The sequence below is a fragment of the Ursus maritimus genome, unplaced genomic scaffold (genome assembly GCF_017311325.1).
Source record: "Ursus maritimus isolate PB19 unplaced genomic scaffold, ASM1731132v1 scaffold_17, whole genome shotgun sequence".
Taxonomy (NCBI): Eukaryota; Metazoa; Chordata; class Mammalia; order Carnivora; family Ursidae; genus Ursus; species Ursus maritimus.
Window position 1 is genome coordinate 633,293 of NW_024424119.1, and position 16,810 is coordinate 650,102.

At 35.7% G+C, this 16,810-nt stretch overlaps 1 protein-coding gene across 2 annotated transcripts in view; it reads left to right on the forward strand.

Annotated features, from left to right (window-relative positions):
• Positions 1-16,810, forward strand: part of UHRF2 (ubiquitin like with PHD and ring finger domains 2) — a 93,427-nt gene that overhangs the window by 1,242 nt on the left and 75,375 nt on the right. For both annotated transcript variants that reach the window (XM_040631433.1, XM_040631432.1), the window contains exon 2: positions 4,933-5,166. In XM_040631433.1, the coding sequence (XP_040487367.1) occupies positions 4,933-5,166 (234 nt within the window). The remainder of the gene's footprint in view (positions 1-4,932; positions 5,167-16,810) is intronic.

Here is a 16,810-nt window from a genome sequence, read left to right on the forward strand (position 1 = left end):
ATGGAAAGGAGTATGAAAGACTGTTTTGCTCTTTTTGCTTCTCACCTTCTGATGTAGTCCCCCTCACACAAGCTTTTAAAACAGCAACTGGAGCATAGCCAGCGGTACATACTTGAAGGCTGAAAGTGGTTTTGGCAGTGAGGGTGTCTGTGGGTGTCTCTGGTAGTTGTATGGTATGGCCATGCTCTGGCCCATTGAAGATTTTTCCTCTCCGACAGGTCCATACCTAGAGACCAAGCCTACCTAATTTTGTTAGTTAGTTTGTTTCGTTTTGTTTTTCCGTTTTTTTCTCCACTAGAAAGGTGGCATTCTCCAGTTGGATAGACCACAGTTTGGCTTCAGTTCTGTGGTTTGGAATAAATGTACTCTTTGATTTGGTGGAAGTAGCATTTTCCTATAGCCACAAAGGATTTGAAAGGAATATTTTTCTTCCCTTCATAGGCTTAGCTTCAAAAACTGCCCAGAAATGTTAGAGTAACAAGATTATTATACTCTGAGAGAGAAAGAGTCAGGGTTTATTTTAATTTGTTGTTAAATAAATGATAACATCTTTGATAGGTGTCTGACGCTGTTTTATATTGATCCTTTACTGTTAGACTTGTAAAAACAGGTGTTCAATTTAGTTGTAAACTTTGCTTTTGAAATCATGTGTGTTAAACACTATGTAGCTTTGTATTGCTGATACCTTTTTATCTATTGGTCAAAGATAAAAATTATGTAATCAAGTCTTCTGAATTTTATTTTCTAGCTAGGAATATAGTAGTACATGAATTGCTGGGATACTTTGACTTTACAAGAGATAGAAATGAAGCGTGAGAATTGTGTTTTCTGGGAAACACTCCTAAAGTCTAATTATCGAATATGCTACTAAAAGAAAACGTGGCACCTGGCTGTCTTGAGGAAGAAGTAGAAATTGAGTTAAATTCAGGTCAACAAAGTAGACTTCCGGTAAACCAGGAAACTTGTTCCGGATTTAGGGAAAAAGTGTTGAGGATAATCACCCTTTTGTACTTCTTCCCCCAGGACAGTTGATAACTCACCGCTTTTGATTTCTTCGGCTCAATTATAAACCAGTAAGGATGAGGAATGGAACTTTGGTGCCCCATTGAGCTGAAGACAGAAGGAAGACACTGCTTCAGCTGTGTTTACTTTGTGAGCTGAGGAACAGCCATGGCAGTGGTTACTACCTCCATTCTCTTTTACTCTTTGGAGTTCACAGTCCATGGACAAAGTAGTAGGTCTATAGCAGACAACTATTGGATTGGCATCACAGGGCTGCCCCTAGCCTATAAAATGCCTTTGTGCTTATTTGAAAAAGGCACTCCTTTACTACCACATAGTGAAAAATGTCATAAATCAAATTTACAGTATCTGTGATGTAAATGGTGGTACCCTTTGCCTTTATTCCCCACCCCTTTTATGTTAGGTTTGTTGCTTTTAGTCTTTGATATATACCAGAATCACTTGTGGATATTAATTATAAGTTCTCAACCCACCCCAGAATTGCAAGTGGTTGAATTTAACAAGACCCCATGGGAGATTCTGATGGCCACCAGAGTTTGAAAATGGATGTTGAAGAATAGTCAGTCTCCTAATTTCTTACTATTCAAGGTATGGTCCCTGAATCAGCAGGACCTGCAGCATTAGCTTCACCTGGGAGCCTCACACCTATTGAAGTAGAATCCAAATTTTTAACAAAGGCCCCAGGTAATTTCTAGCAAATTAAATTTGAAAAACAGTAATTGTGTAATTGACTCCACTTTTGAGGGTCAAGATAGAGGGCAGCAATTGCAGGGCTATAAAAGTTCTGGTTAGAGTAGGGTAACCTCACTTGGATATTACTGTGGGAGGTTGAGCGTGCATCCTGGGGATTAGGTCTTTAAGGAAGAGTTACATTGATGGATCTCTAAATATTTTGAGAATCCAGAGCTTTTCCTACTTTGAAAGTATTCTGTCACTTCCCCTCATTCTTTTGTTTATACCACTGTAGGTGGGACATGAACCAGAGCTGAAGGAAAACTGAGTAGTACCCTTTTAAAAGCCCCTGGATTCTTTATTTTTACATGGAATACAAAGTAAAAGCATTTGCCTATTTAAAGGGGAGAGAGAAAGTGTGTGTCATATCTATATTATATATATGATATGAAAGATACATGAAAGTTGTTAAGGGATGCAGGTTGAGGGCATTGTTATCAGTAACCCCTTGGGAATGACCTCTCCCATTGCCTTCTCAGCTATTGCCAGTTGGTGTTTCCTTCCTAGTTTTACTTCCCATCACTGTTGCAGTTCTTCCTGTTACCTGGAATTTCTTACTTCAACCCCATATACATGCAAGACTGAAGTCTGGCCAAAAAAAAAAAAAAAAAAAACACCCCAAAAATAAACACTCTAGGGCCATTCTTGCCCCTCTAGTATTTTAAATACTGCACTCCCATGTTCTAGGATGGCAGTTCCCAAACATTTTCAGCTATGAGACACTGATGGACTATGGTTACATGCCTGAAACTCACGGGTGTTTGTGATTTCTAAGTGATTCAATCCCTTCTCCACTTGGGGTATAATATAAGTGGCAATAACTTCCAGTCTACACTTCAATTAAATTTGGGAGAACTTCACTAGTTTTCAAGTAGCAATTCATTCACAAAAGCCTAGCTGTGTGGAAGTTACTACGCAATGGATAGTAATCACTATTTTATGAAAACTGGAAGAATACGTATGAATTAGGGGAGAAGTAGATACTCTGGGTAAAAGTGGCTGTTTTAACAAGCATGAATAATTGAAGGAAAAGTTATATGTTAATGTGGGCCTAACGTCTACAATAGGACCTCATGCCTTGATATGCTTAGTGTTTTCCTGACTGAAGACATTGCTCTTCCTTTCAAACCAAGTACCATTTGAAGCAGCTTATATTATTTTGGCCAGTCACTTAGTAGAAACTTGTCAGAGGGATTTGAGTATAAGAATGTCCCCGCTGTCCCTCTGACTCTTGTGCCTCAGATTTCAAAGGAAAATTGTGGAAGCACTTTGAATTTCCAATTATTTTACCATCTTCACAGCTTTCTTCATTTTGGGAGATGTCCTTCCAGTTAATTGCATATTGTGTTACTGGGTTTTTTGTTTGTTTTGCAGTTCTATACTGTTAAAAGTTTGTTTTTTCTTCTACTTGGACATTCATAATGTGCAACAGTTGTATGTTTAATCAAGTTGTACTTTTTCAACTGATTCAGAATTGGTATGTCTTACTTTTTGGGGAGAAAGGGGTATTGGAGAATGTCAAAATGAAGGTGTGAATGTTTAGTTATATGTTTAGTATAGTTTTTTTGCTCCTTGAATTTTTCTCTGGGAGTTGAAGATTAGGTGGGAGTTGTGTTTCTTTTTTTCTTTTTCTTTTTTTTAAAGAAGGTAAGCAATATTAACAATTTCTAATCCCTGTAAGGGCTTATTTGCTTGTTGACTTGGGAAACTCCTTAGGCTTTTTTGGAATAAGCATGTGAACCAACCTATGAGATAGTGTCTAATATCCCCACTGGGAAATTTGTGAATTGTTTAATCACTTATTGTAGTAAAAACTGTGAATATCTAGAATATGTAGGGTTGTGCTAGATGTGTTTTGGGACCACTTGAATTAAAATTATTTATCCAGTATATTGTAAGTTTATCGTTTAAGGACAAACTTATTCATTCCCTTTGGTGGACTTTGGAAATATGGTCTTATTGTGTTAAGGAGTTGAGGACGAGGACGGGTTTTATATACAAAGAGGGGAAAAATGAACAGTGGTTAAATTGGTGATGTTTCTGGGGAAATGATAGTTTTGATCTTCAAGGAGTTTTTCTTACTGTATTATGGTAAAATGGCCAACTGAATTTTATAAAGAAACAAAATGGAAACTATTAGTTTTCAAGGGTTTCTGGAACAAAGCCACCAAAACCTAGGTGGCTTAAAACAATAGAAATTTATTGTCTCCTGTTTCCAGAGGCTGTGAGTCTGAATTCAAAGTATGAGCAGGGCCATGTTCTCTCTGATGTTTCTAATAGAGACTCCTTCCTTGTTTCCCTCAGCTTCTAGTGTTACTAGGAATCCTTTGTAAATTCCTTGGTTTGTAGATGCAATGCTCCAGTCACATGACTGCCTTCACATCTTCTGTGGTCCAAATTTACACTTTTCATAGGGATGTCGATTACAGTGGATTAGGGCCCACCCAATGTGACCTAATTTTAACTTGATTACTGCTATAAAGACCCTGTTTTCAAATACATACTGAGATATTTGGGATTAGGACTTTAGTATAATGGGGAGGAGGGGTTGTCACAATTTAATCCATTGCAGAGACCTTGCCAAAATATGGGTAAGTTGCAAGATAATTTATTCATTATTCATCCTGGAAGACTTTTCATGATACAACTTGACAACCTTTACAAATGGATAGAATTAGAGAACTTCAGGCAAGTGGAATAGCATGACCAGCACTTGTAATTCCTGCTTTAATTTTTTTTCTGCTTGATTTAAAAAAAAAAAAATTGCTGACAGTGCTTCAGAAACATAAAATTGTTAAATGTCTTCATGAGCACAGGTCATAAAACCACTCACCTTCAAAATTCACCTTTCTTACAGTGGATTCAGGTACTGTTAATTTAAATAAGACTTGGGGAGAAGTTTGGGGTTTTTCTGCCTACATGTTGAAGTCATGTAAGCAATGATATATGTTTGGTTTCATTGGCTATTCATTTTCCTGATAGCTAATATGGAATGATTGTCAAGAATTTATCGAGGTCTTGAGATGCTGCTGCCATCAGAGGCCATAAAGTAATAGGAATGGTTTCAGGATCACTAAATTGTATTGCTGTGAGTTTTAATAATTTGGGTAACTAAAGATGTGGAAAGATCAAGTTTTGAGAGAAGCATTTTAATCTTTTTTTATCCTTTTTTTCCAGTTGGAAAATGGATATACTTTATTTGACTATGATGTTGGACTGAATGACATAATTCAGCTACTAGTTCGCCCAGACCCTGATCTTCCTAGCACATCTAAACAGATTGATGTACAGGCCAAACCCTGTTCTAATAGCCCACCTAAAGTAAAGAAAACCCCAAGGGTGGGACCTTCTAGTCAGCCGTCTACATCAACTTGTGATTTTCTTATTGATCCTGGCATTGGGCTATATAAGGTATGTTGTCTTCTTTGGACTTGATAGTTGTGAAAATACAGATGTCTCTTTAGGATGTTGCAAATAAGTGAAGATTGATTGTCATTTGAAAGTAAAGACTGAGCTGTTGATACTTTAACTTCTAAGTCTTTAAAAATTGTGCAATATGTAGATAAATGTATAAAATGTAAGTACAGCCTAAAAATACAAAGCAAAAACCTGTGTAATTCCACTGAGGTTAAGTAGAATAATGCCAGTTCCTTTTTAAAGCCACTACTAGAACATATCTCCTTTAAGAGGTAAACTAATTCCGATTATTCTGATCTTTTTTGTTTTAGTGTTGCTACTTTTGTTATCTCTAAAAAATGTTTTGTCTTGCCTATATTTGAAGTTTATCTAACAGAATTCTATTTTTTCTCAGCTTTGATTTTCATTTTATTAACATGCCATAATATAGTCAGTCAATGATTAATAGATAAATTTGGGCTTTTCCCAGTTCCACCTGTTTTGAACCTTCTTTGTGTATCCTGGTGCACTGTTCTAGAATTTCTTTAGGAATTTTTACCTAGAAATGGAAGTGCCGGTTCACTCACAGGATACTGCCAAATTGCTCTCTACTGTGTTCTGTTGGTCTGCTTGTGTATCCCTATGTTTGTGCTCTTGTAAGTACTGTATGTAGCCTAGTAGACTGTTATCTCCCTATCCCATATCTCCCAAATCTATTCCTATTTAAGGGTGTCTTGGTGTTCAGCTTTTAACACTTGCATGTAAAAATTTTAGAATTAGCTTGTCATACTCTACAGATAAGTAATACAGGATTTGATGGGGATTGTACCTATAAAATAGCTTGCAGAATTGACAACTTTATGATGTTGAGTCCTTCATTCATGGACATGATAGATGTCTCCACTAACTTAGATCTTTGATAGCTTTATCAGTTTTCTTTACATATCTTATTTCTAGTGGTTGCATTTTTAATACTATTATAAATGGTTATCTTTTAAAATCGTGATGTTTGCCTACATATAGAAATGCAGTTGATACATTTATTGACCCTTGTATCTACCAACATTTTCAAATTCTAGTAAATTTTGTAGAAATAATTGAATGACAGTTTTGCTTCATCCTCTCCTATCCTTAAGATTGTATTTTCTTAATTCTTAGCGGTTGGGACAAATTGGGACCAAGCCTCAATTTTTCAGAGCATTTTTAAGGCTAAAAATTAAAAACTAGTAATTGAAGTAAATTAGTGAAGAAAATGCAAATAAAGATAATTTTTGATATAAGGAAAAATGGAAACAAATCCTATGTATAGAATTAAGAAAACTGGCCAAGAGCTATATCTCAAAAGTATCTGGCCTAGATGGCTACACTGATGAATTACCTTAAACCTCTAAAGAATAGATAATATAATTATCTAAATTGACCCACAACTTAAAAAAAGGAAAGCTTCCCATTGCTTTTTAAATTTAATATAACACTGATATTGGTGTGCTTTTTGTTATATTTTAGTATCACTACATATTGATGTAAAACTGAAGTTATATTTAGCAAATAAAATTATGGCTGTATGTTAAAAGAATAATACCTTGACAAAGGATGGTTTGTCAAGAAGTGGGCTAGATCGTTATTTGAATTTTTTTTTTTTAAATATAGAGATGTTTCAGGTATATAGCTTTATAATTTGCCTTCTAAAATTCAGGTTTACAGCTTTATAATTCGATACACTACAAGGTGATCACCACCATAAAGTCTAGTTACCATCCGTTACCACACAGTCGACCCCCTTTGTCCATTTTACCCAACCCCCAATATAGTAATATTAATATAATTCATCATAGTAATAAGCCAAAAAAACCCAAACGATCTAATCTAAAAAAGAGATGCATTTCTGATTTTTTAAAAAAATCCTTCGTAAGTAGAACAGATGGAATACACAAATATTTTAAACTGTACCAGCATCATGCTTAATGGTGGGGAAAAGCCAGAAGCATTCCCATTAAAGACAGGAGTCAGACGAGGAAGCCAGTTAATGCTGTTACTTAACATCTTTCTACATGGAGATAGGCAGGAGAACAACAAAGTGTAAATATTGAGAATGCAAAGTTATTATTTATGGCTATCTGGAAAAGCTAAGAAGATAAACATATTAGAGTGTTACAAGCAATCAGTAAGGTGGTTCTTTAAATACTAATAGCTTTCCTTGCTATAATCATTTAGTAAAAGAAAAAACTTTATAATAAAATGTAGAGTCTGGGAATAAAGTTACATGACATGGGCAAGACTTCTATCAACTAAAACAATGCTTTTTATGTATTCAAAATTTAGAATTTTTTTTAAGATTTGAGAGAGCGTGAGCAAGCACAGCAGGGAGTGGGGGGCAGAGGGAGAGGGAGAAGCAGGCTCCCTGCTAAGCAGGGAGCCCAACGAGGGGCTGCATCCCAGAACCCCAGGATTGTGACCTCAGCCAAAGGTAGACACTTAATTGACTGAGCCACCCAGGTGCCCCAGAATTTAGAATTCTTAATGTCTATTTCCATATTGTCTACAGCACCTACTGATATCATCCCTCTGAGTAAACAGTATTTTCTATGTGTTTTTTGTTTTGTTTGTTTGTTTTTAAGATTTTATTTGAGAGCGAGAATGTAAGAGTGGGTTGAGGGACAGAGGGAGAAGTAGATTCCCTGCTGAGCAGGGAGCCCACTGCGGGGCTTGATCCCAGGATTCTGGGATCATAACCTGAGCCGAAGCCAGACACTTAACCAACTGAGCCACCCAGGCGCCCCTCTGTTTTCTAAATAAACTTGTTTTAGAACAATTTTAGATTTATAGCATAATCGGGTAGATACTACAGAGTTTCCATATATCCCACTTCTGGTTTGCCTTGTTAACTAATATTTTACATTAATATGATACATTAGTTATAAATGAACCATATCTCCTTAGCTTTTATCTAACATCCTTTTTCTATTCCAGAATCCCATCTAGGATGCCACATTATATTTACATTAGTGCTATACTAAATAGTTGTTGAATCTCCTTAGGTTCCTCTTGGCTGTGACAGTTTTTCAGACTGACTTTGTTTTTGAAGACCTTGACATTTTCGAGGAGTACTGGTCAGATATTTTGTAAAGTACCCTTCTATTAGGATTCATCTTATTTTCCTCATCATTAGACTGGATTTACATATTTTTTGGAGGAAGACCACAGAGGTAAAGTGCTATTTTTATCACATTCTATCTAGGGTACAAACTACCAACATTCTATGTGCTAATTATAGGTTAGATTTTTACATCAGTAGTAACTTACCATACTGTTGATGTGAACTGTAATCACCTGGCTGATGAGGTAGCATTTGTCAAGTTCCTTCACTCTGAAGTTACTCTTCCCCTACCCCTTTTTCATACTGTATTCTTTGAGATGAAGTCCCTATATGCTGCCCACAGATAAGGAGGTGGGTTAGTTACAAACTCCACTTCTTGAGGGTGGATTATCTACAGAATGTATTGGGAGTTCTACATGGGAGACTTGTCTCTTTTCCCCCATTTATTGAGTTAGTCATTCACATCAGTAGGGATATTTTCCCCTCTGTGTCCCTTTGATATACCTCCATTATTGTGGGGGTGTTTTGTTGCTTTTGTTGAAGCACTTTCTGGAACTAGAAGATGCACCAGGCTCATCTTAGTTATTTCTTGCCGCAGTCCTGGAATCAACCATTTCTTCAAGGAGCCTTGATTCTTTTAATTGGAGAATGCTATTAGAAACCAAGATCTAGAGTCTAGGTATGTTCTTTGCTACTAGAGTATCGTTGTTTTTAGGGCCCCCAGCTGACAGACTAAGGAAGTATATGTATGTATGTATAAGAACTCCTATATATCCCTTATCAATAAGTATATAGCCATCTGTATATTAAGCTTACATTATTTTAACTATTTGGTTAAGGGCAATAGTTCAGAAGCTGCTGCTTTTGGCTTAATATGTTTTGGGCAGTGAAGGCATGAATTTGTTTTCAAAGAGGGCCAGTTTATATAGGTATCCATAGGTCTGAACTTAAGGTTAAGAATTTCTAGTCAACTTAAATTCTTTCTGTTAAGTAGGGCTGCCTAGTTAAGTAGGGGTGCCTGGGTGGCTCAGTCAGTTAAGCAGTCTGACTTTAGGTTTTGGCTCAGGGTCATGATCTCAGGCCCTGCATTTGGCTCTGCACTCAGCGCAGAATCTGCTTGAGATTCTCTCCCTCTCCCCCACCCCCTGCTTGTGGGCTTGTGCTCTCTCAACTGTATTACATTCTGTTGAGCATATTTCTCCGTACCCTGCCATATCTCCAACCTAATTCAAAAGAGCATTTTGAGAAACTTACTTCTCTCAGCAGATCTGTGCTTTTTTTCAGTGTTAGGTACTAGAAGTAGTAGATAAAGTACTAACTTTTTAAAAATGTTTGGGTGAGAGAACATGCATAAGCGGGGAGCTCGACACAGGGCTTGATCCCAGGACCTCTGGATCAGGACCTGAGCCAAGGGCAGATGCTTAACTGACTGTCACCCAGGCGCTCCTGCTTTTGTTTCTTTTTAAAGAGGATTTTATTTATAGGACACAGGAGTGGTTTTTTGTTATATGTTTGGGTTTTTTTTTTTTTTAAAGTAGGCTCCACACCCAGCGTGGAGCTCAATGCAGGCCTGAACTCACTACCCTGAGATCAAGAGTTGGCTGCTTAACCAACTGGGCCACTCAAGTACCCCTGTTTTATTTTAAGTAAGCTCTACACCCATTGTGGGGCTTGAACTCACAACCCCAAGATCAAGAGTCACCTCCTTTACTGACTTGGCCAGTCACCTCTCTAATACCTTGCTTTTTAAAGAACCCTTATAACTTGTATTAATATATAGCACAGAGGTTAAGAAATTCAGCTTTGTCATCAGACTTGCTTTCAAATTCCAATTCCGCTTCTTCCCATTTGTACAGATATAATAAGTTTTATATTGTCTTCCTTTCCTCATTTAGAAACACATGAAATCTGGAACTTAAACTCACAAAAGGCTATACTGTTGTTTGTAATGTTTAATCAGAGCTGCATTTAACTTATTAGTTGAAGAGGCTAACAGATTTGGGTTTTTTGTTTTTTTGATGAAGCTTAGTAATTGTCATAGGTATTTGAAATTTTCACTGGTTTTTATTTGAGAGCGCAAGCGTGAGCAAGCACCTGGTTGCGTGTGCGTGCAAACGCACAAAGGGAGAAGCAGAATCCCCACTGATCAGGGAGCCCAACATGGGGCTCAGTCCCAGGACTCTGAGATCATGACCTGAGCCAAAGGCAGATGCTTAACCAACTGAGTCACCCAGGTGCCCCTGATTTTTTTTTTTTTTAGCATGGAAGTGCTTATTTCTGGATAATTCGTCCATTGGATGAATATTTGGTTATCTCGTATATATTTGTACTAGCTATTAGAGATGGAAGGATAAACAAATGATATTGTCCCCTGCTTTCACAGAAATTATTAAAATTTACCTTTGGCTAACCTGAAAACCCTTAGAAGCTGCTACTTTTAAGATGATTTGTTTTGAATATTTTCCTTTGAGCAAGTCTATGAATAGTATATCAAAATTTAATTTGTTCCTAGATCACTAAAATTGGGAGGTTTTTTTGGCCTTTATCTTGAATTCCCGCTTATGTCACTTGTGCTTTGTAAAGATTCTCCTTTTATAGACATAGGGCTTTCTATAATTAAAATTGCTTTATGGATGAGCAAACAGATTTGGGGCTTTTCCTTTTTGCCTAAAATTTTCCTTGGACCTCATGCAAGTGGATACAAAAAGTGAATTTTCAAGTCAGTATTTCTCAAAACTGGCATAGGTAAACATTTAAACATTTTTTTATTTAAAATTTATTTTTTATTTGTTTTTTAATTTTAATTTTATTTAATTTGTTTTTATTTTATTTAAAAAAACAGAATTTTAAACTGAAGTTCTTGTCCACCATCATTCTTGTTTTGCCCTATTTGATGTCTGAAACTGACCAAATGTTCAGTTATCTTTTCATATGTTGTAAGAAAATACCACACTCAGAGAGCCTATGGAAGATTTTGTGGAGCCTTGGCTACAGCTGTTTCCATGGTCTCTGGGAGGTAATTTTCTCAAACAAAGTGGACTTCTGATATCTAAATAGAGTTTAATTCTGGTTTTTTGGATGTGGAAGCTTTGAATAACTCACAATAGATCCTACTGTTGAAATGACTGTCATCTTGGCCTAAACTCTACAATGAGGATAATAAGGCTTTAGAGTGTAGATAAGTTAACTTTTTTAGATAAGTTAAACTTTTTACATATATTCTGATGTTCATTACAGGAAATAAAGGAAAGGGGAAACTTCTCAATACTAAGTAAAAGTCATGGATATTTTAATATCTCCTATCTTTTGTAATACAGCGCAACTGTGCTGTTTGATTTTGAACCTTTTTGAATATGAAACATAATAGACAATACAAAAAAGTAGAGCTTAGTGAAATAGCAAGTCAATGTCTGTAAATACCAACAAATTAGGAAATACAAAAGCAGTACCCCAGGAACTTCCCATGGGCCCCCTCTTGATTATTACTCCTTCCTCCCTAGTTATAACTGATACCCAAATTTCTAAGTAGTCATTTCTTCACTTTTGATTAACTTGATCCTATCATTACCCTTTAACAACCTCTTAATAACCTTTAACCTATGTGTGCATCCTTTATTTTCTTTCTGAACTTTATGTAAATGGAACCACATTGTGTTGTATTTGTAAATTTTTAGAAAAAACATAAAATGAGAGTCATGTTCAAAGTCAGAGAAATCTTTATCAGCTTAGCTGATATCTAGCTAAGCTGTGTATCTCCTGAGGACCACTGTATTTCCTTTTGTACCTCATTGGAAAATAAGCACTTTGTATTGTAGTTATTAAAGGAGGTAATATATGTAACAGTGAATTGCTAATATCTTTACTAAGAAGACCATGGTATTAAGATTGTACTGAGATTTAATGAGTCTTAAAATTGTGCATATTGATACTTAGCGGAAGGAGACTGTTGTTTCATTTGTGCCTATACTTGCCAGGTTGGCACATCATGGGGCTTTAGTCACCTAATCTCTTAATACACAGCAAAGTATGTTATTTTATAAAGAAGCTGAGGCTGAGACAGGTTAAATAATTTGTTCAAGTTCAGTTATATACCTAGTAGATGATAAACACAAACTTAAACCTAGGTTTATCTGCAGAGCTGCTGTAGGGTTTTTGGGGGCTGTGTGTGTGTGTGTGTGTGTGTGTGTGTGTGTGACCTAAGTTAGGAGCTAGTTCTTAAATGAGAGAGCTGGTGTGTTTTAAGTGGAACATATAAAATGCTTAGAAGTATACCCAATAGAGTAAGTGTAAGTTCTCCAGTATTTATTGGTATTTCATTTTTTAATGATTTCTCCTTGCCTCCCATACTTCCTTCCCCCCCCCCCCAACTCTTACCTACTTGGCTATGGAAGATTCTTCTCTAAATGTGGCCATATTTTTTATATGAATAAATCCAGATCTTTAGTTAACATTTATGTGATTGTGTTTGTTTTTAACTTTATCTCATAACTTTAGCTCAGACACTCCTTCCCCATTAATATGTTTTCCTGTATCTTTTATGTTTTGACATCTTTGGGGGAGGTACCTGCTGACTAAGGATAGACTACCTCTTTCTAGATAGAAAGAGGCAGTAAACAACTTGTCTGTGAGCCCCCCCTCCCCCTGTGGTGGTAGGATGGTTTTTATTTAAGAATTCAATTTATTTATTAAATGTAGAGAGATTTAGATTTTTCTATTTAAAGTTTTTATTTTACTTCCAGTATAGTTAACATAGTTATATTAGCTTCAGGTGTGCAATAAGTCTGTTTCATGGTTTCTCTTTTTCCCTTTGTTTATTTTCTTGAATTCCACATGAGTGGAATCATATGGTATTTCTTTTTCTAACTGGCTTATTTCACTTAGCATAATACACTCTAGCTCTATCCATGTTGTTGCAAATGGCAAGATTTCAGCCTTTTTTATGGCTGAATAATACTCCTGTGTGTGTGTGTGTGTGTGTGTGTACATACATACGTATGTGTATCCGTTTATCCATTATCGAGGAACACTTGGGCTGCTTCTATATATAACTTGTCTATTGTAAAGCTGCTATAAACATAGAAGTGCATAAAGCCTTTCAAATTAGTGTTTTTGTATTGTTCAGGTAAATATCCAGTAGTGTGAATACTTGATCATAGGGTAGTTCTGTTTTTAATTTTTTGAGGAAACTTGTACTGTTTTCCACAGTGGCTGTACCAGTTTGCATTCCCACCAGCAGTGCAAGAGGGTTCCTTTTTCTCCACATCCTCACCAACACTTGGTGCTTCTTGTGGTTTCGATTTCAACCATTCTGACAGGTGTGAGGTGGTATCTCCTTGTAGTTTTGATTTGCATTTCCCTAATGATGAGTGATGTTGAGCATCTTTTCATGGGTCTGTTGGCCATCTGTCTTCTGCCCATTTTTTAACTGGATTATTAGATTTTTGGATATTGCATTGTATCAGTTCTTTATATATTTTGGATACTAATCCTTTGTTGCATATGTCATTTGCAAATATCTTCTCCCATTCAGTAGGTTGCGTTTGAGTTGATTGTTTCCTTTGCTGTGCAGAAACTTTTTATTTTGATAAAATCCCAATAGTTTATATTGCTTTTGTTTCCCTCAGGAGGCATGTCTAGAAAGAGATTGCAACAGCTGATGTCAAAGACATTACTGCGTGTACTCTCCTCTAGGTTTTTGATGGCTTCAGGTCTCACATTTAGTTAGGTCTTAAATCCATTTTGAGTTTACTGTTGTGTACGGTGAGAGTAAGTGGTCCAGTTTTATTTTCCATGTGGCTGTCCAGTTCTTCAACACCATTTGTTGAAGAGAACATCTTTTTCCTTTGGGTATTTATTCCTCCTTTGTTGAGGATTAATTAACCATATAATCGTGGGTTTATTTCTGGGTTTTCTGTTCCATTGATCTGTGGTCTGTTTTTGTGTCAGTACCATACTGTTTTAATTCTGCCACTTTGTAATAGAACTTTTTCGTTTTCAAGATTGCTTTGCCTATTTGAGATCTTTTTGGTTCCATACAAATTTTTAGGATTATTTGTTCTAGCTCTGTGAAAAATTATGTTGGTATTTTGATAGGGATTACATTGAATGTGTAGATTGCCTTGGGTGGTATAGACATTTTAATGATACTCTTCCAGTCCATGAGTATGGGATGTCTTCCCATTTCTTTGTGTCATCTTTAATTTTCTTACACTGGAATGTTAATGGTTTTCAGAGTACAGGGCTATCACCTTTTTGGCTAACTTTATTCCTAGTTAATTTTACTGGTTTTGGTGCAGTTTTAATTAAATGGGATTAAATTAAATTAGTTAAATGGGATTGTTTTAATTTTTCTGCCACTTCATTATTAGTGTATAGAAACGAAACAGATTTCTGTACACCGATTTTTGTATCTTGCGACTTTACTGTGAATTTTTTTATCGATTCTAACCGTTACTTAGTGGAGTCTTTCAAGCTTTCTATATATAGTATGTCATCTGCAAATAATGAGAGTTTTACTTTTTTCTTACCAATTTGGATGCCTTTTAATTTTGTCTAATTGCTGTAGCTAGGGCTTCCAATGCTAAGTTGAATAAAAGTGGCAAGAGCGGACATTCTTGTCTTATTCCTGACCTTAGGGGAAAAGTTCTCAGCTTTTTACCATTAAGTAACATGTTAGCTGTGGGTTTTTCATTTAAGGCCTTTATTATGTTAAGATATGTTCCCTCTAGACCTACTTTACACAGGGTTTTTTATCATAGCATATCATAACTTTATTCAGTTTTTAATTTTCAACTGGATTACCATGAAATCAAAGAAATTACCTTGGCAGTATCCTGTTTTTTTGTTATTCATATAAGTTGGATTATCCTCCTAACCATAATCAAAACCCAGGCTTTACAAAGAATCTTTAATCTCTTGCATGCATTTGACCCATTCAAATTTGACCTAATTCAGTATGTCTATGTAATGTGCAAAATCCTTTTTAATTTAAAAGCATTTTTTCTCACCCAGTTTATATGCATTGTCATGAGTAGTTAACTAAATGCAGAATTTGTTTACAGTTGTAAGTCTAAGGTTGTTTTACTCAATGTCCTGCCTTTTATGAGATAGTAAATTCTCTTACATGTCATGAATATGCAATGGAGTATTTTCAGATTGCCTTATGTTTCTGTTACCTATTTCAGTATCAACTGTATGCCCTATTGTCTGCTATATAATTGCATAGTGCTACATAAAACGTTACATTTTGATTTGCTATGAAAGAGTAGTCTCAGATTATTGTCCCAAGTATGATTGACCTTAACATTGATTAATTTTTTTGCTTTAGCTAATGTTGCCTGTAAGTATGTCTTTAAACTTTCAGTGACTGTTAAGGGAGAAAAGCACTTGTGTCCATTTAATGCATGGATTAATTAAGTAATATATACTGTGTTTCATCTTTGATTTTATCTTTTAATACCATATTTCATCCCTTAACCTTTGAAGTTCCTATTTACCTATCTTGTCATCTTCTCATCAGGTTCCTAATACAGTGGCAAGAATATAAGCTTCAAGGTTGATGTCTGCAAATTCTAGCTTTACATTTCATTAGCTTTCACTTGGAGCAAGTTAACTTGTCAGAGCTTTTCATTTCTTGTAAAAGAGGAATTATTAAGCTTGTTAGAGTTAGACAAGCCTAAAGAGAGACTTGCATAGTATATGGGTATTTAACTTTTGGTATAAACTCCACCCTGGTCCCAAGCTATACCATCTGTCAGAATTCTGTTGTATACCTTAAGTGGTCTCTAATACCCTCAGGAAGAATTAGCTTGATTAGATGATCATCTTGTATTAATGATGTCTTTTTTTTTTTTCTTTCAAAGGGCTTTTAAAAAATGAAAAAAAGCTGAAGGGGGAGGTCTCTTGGTTATTGCTCTTGAAAGAGCCTCACCTTTAGACCAATTTCCTCAGATATTTTAGGAGAGTTGTTTTGTTTTGTTTTGTGTTCTACTTAACCAGCTTCCATATTGTAACTCTTTTCTGATATGCATGGTTTCTAATCCACTGTTTTCCTCTTGTCAGCATGTTTTAGTTCTGGAGTATGCACTAGACTTGAATACATCTATTTTGCATCTTACAGCTCTGTTCCCTTTATTTTCTACTTTGAGGTACTAAATGCATTTGCTAGTGAGTTATTAACTGGTGCTAGAACTTACCCCATTTTGTATAGATGGATTTACTAGATTCTTCCTTTTATACATGTGCATAACTCCCCCATGTTCAGGTTTCTTCTGATACTTTTTTCTGTTAGACTGATTATAAGTTATCTCTAGGATAACATCCGCAATACTATGAAGTCCCGGATTTTCACTAAGTGACATTCTTATTTAATGACTTGCTAGAACAACATTTAGGTACACAAGAATGATCTTTTTAAAAGTCTAATGTAGACCCAGGCAAGGAGTAAAGAAAATATCTATTTCATTGAACAAAATTGGAAGGAAAGTTAATTTTCATAATAGTAAATAACAGATTTGACAGTATAATCCAAAAAAAATAGTTCTGATCTAATCTTTCTAATTA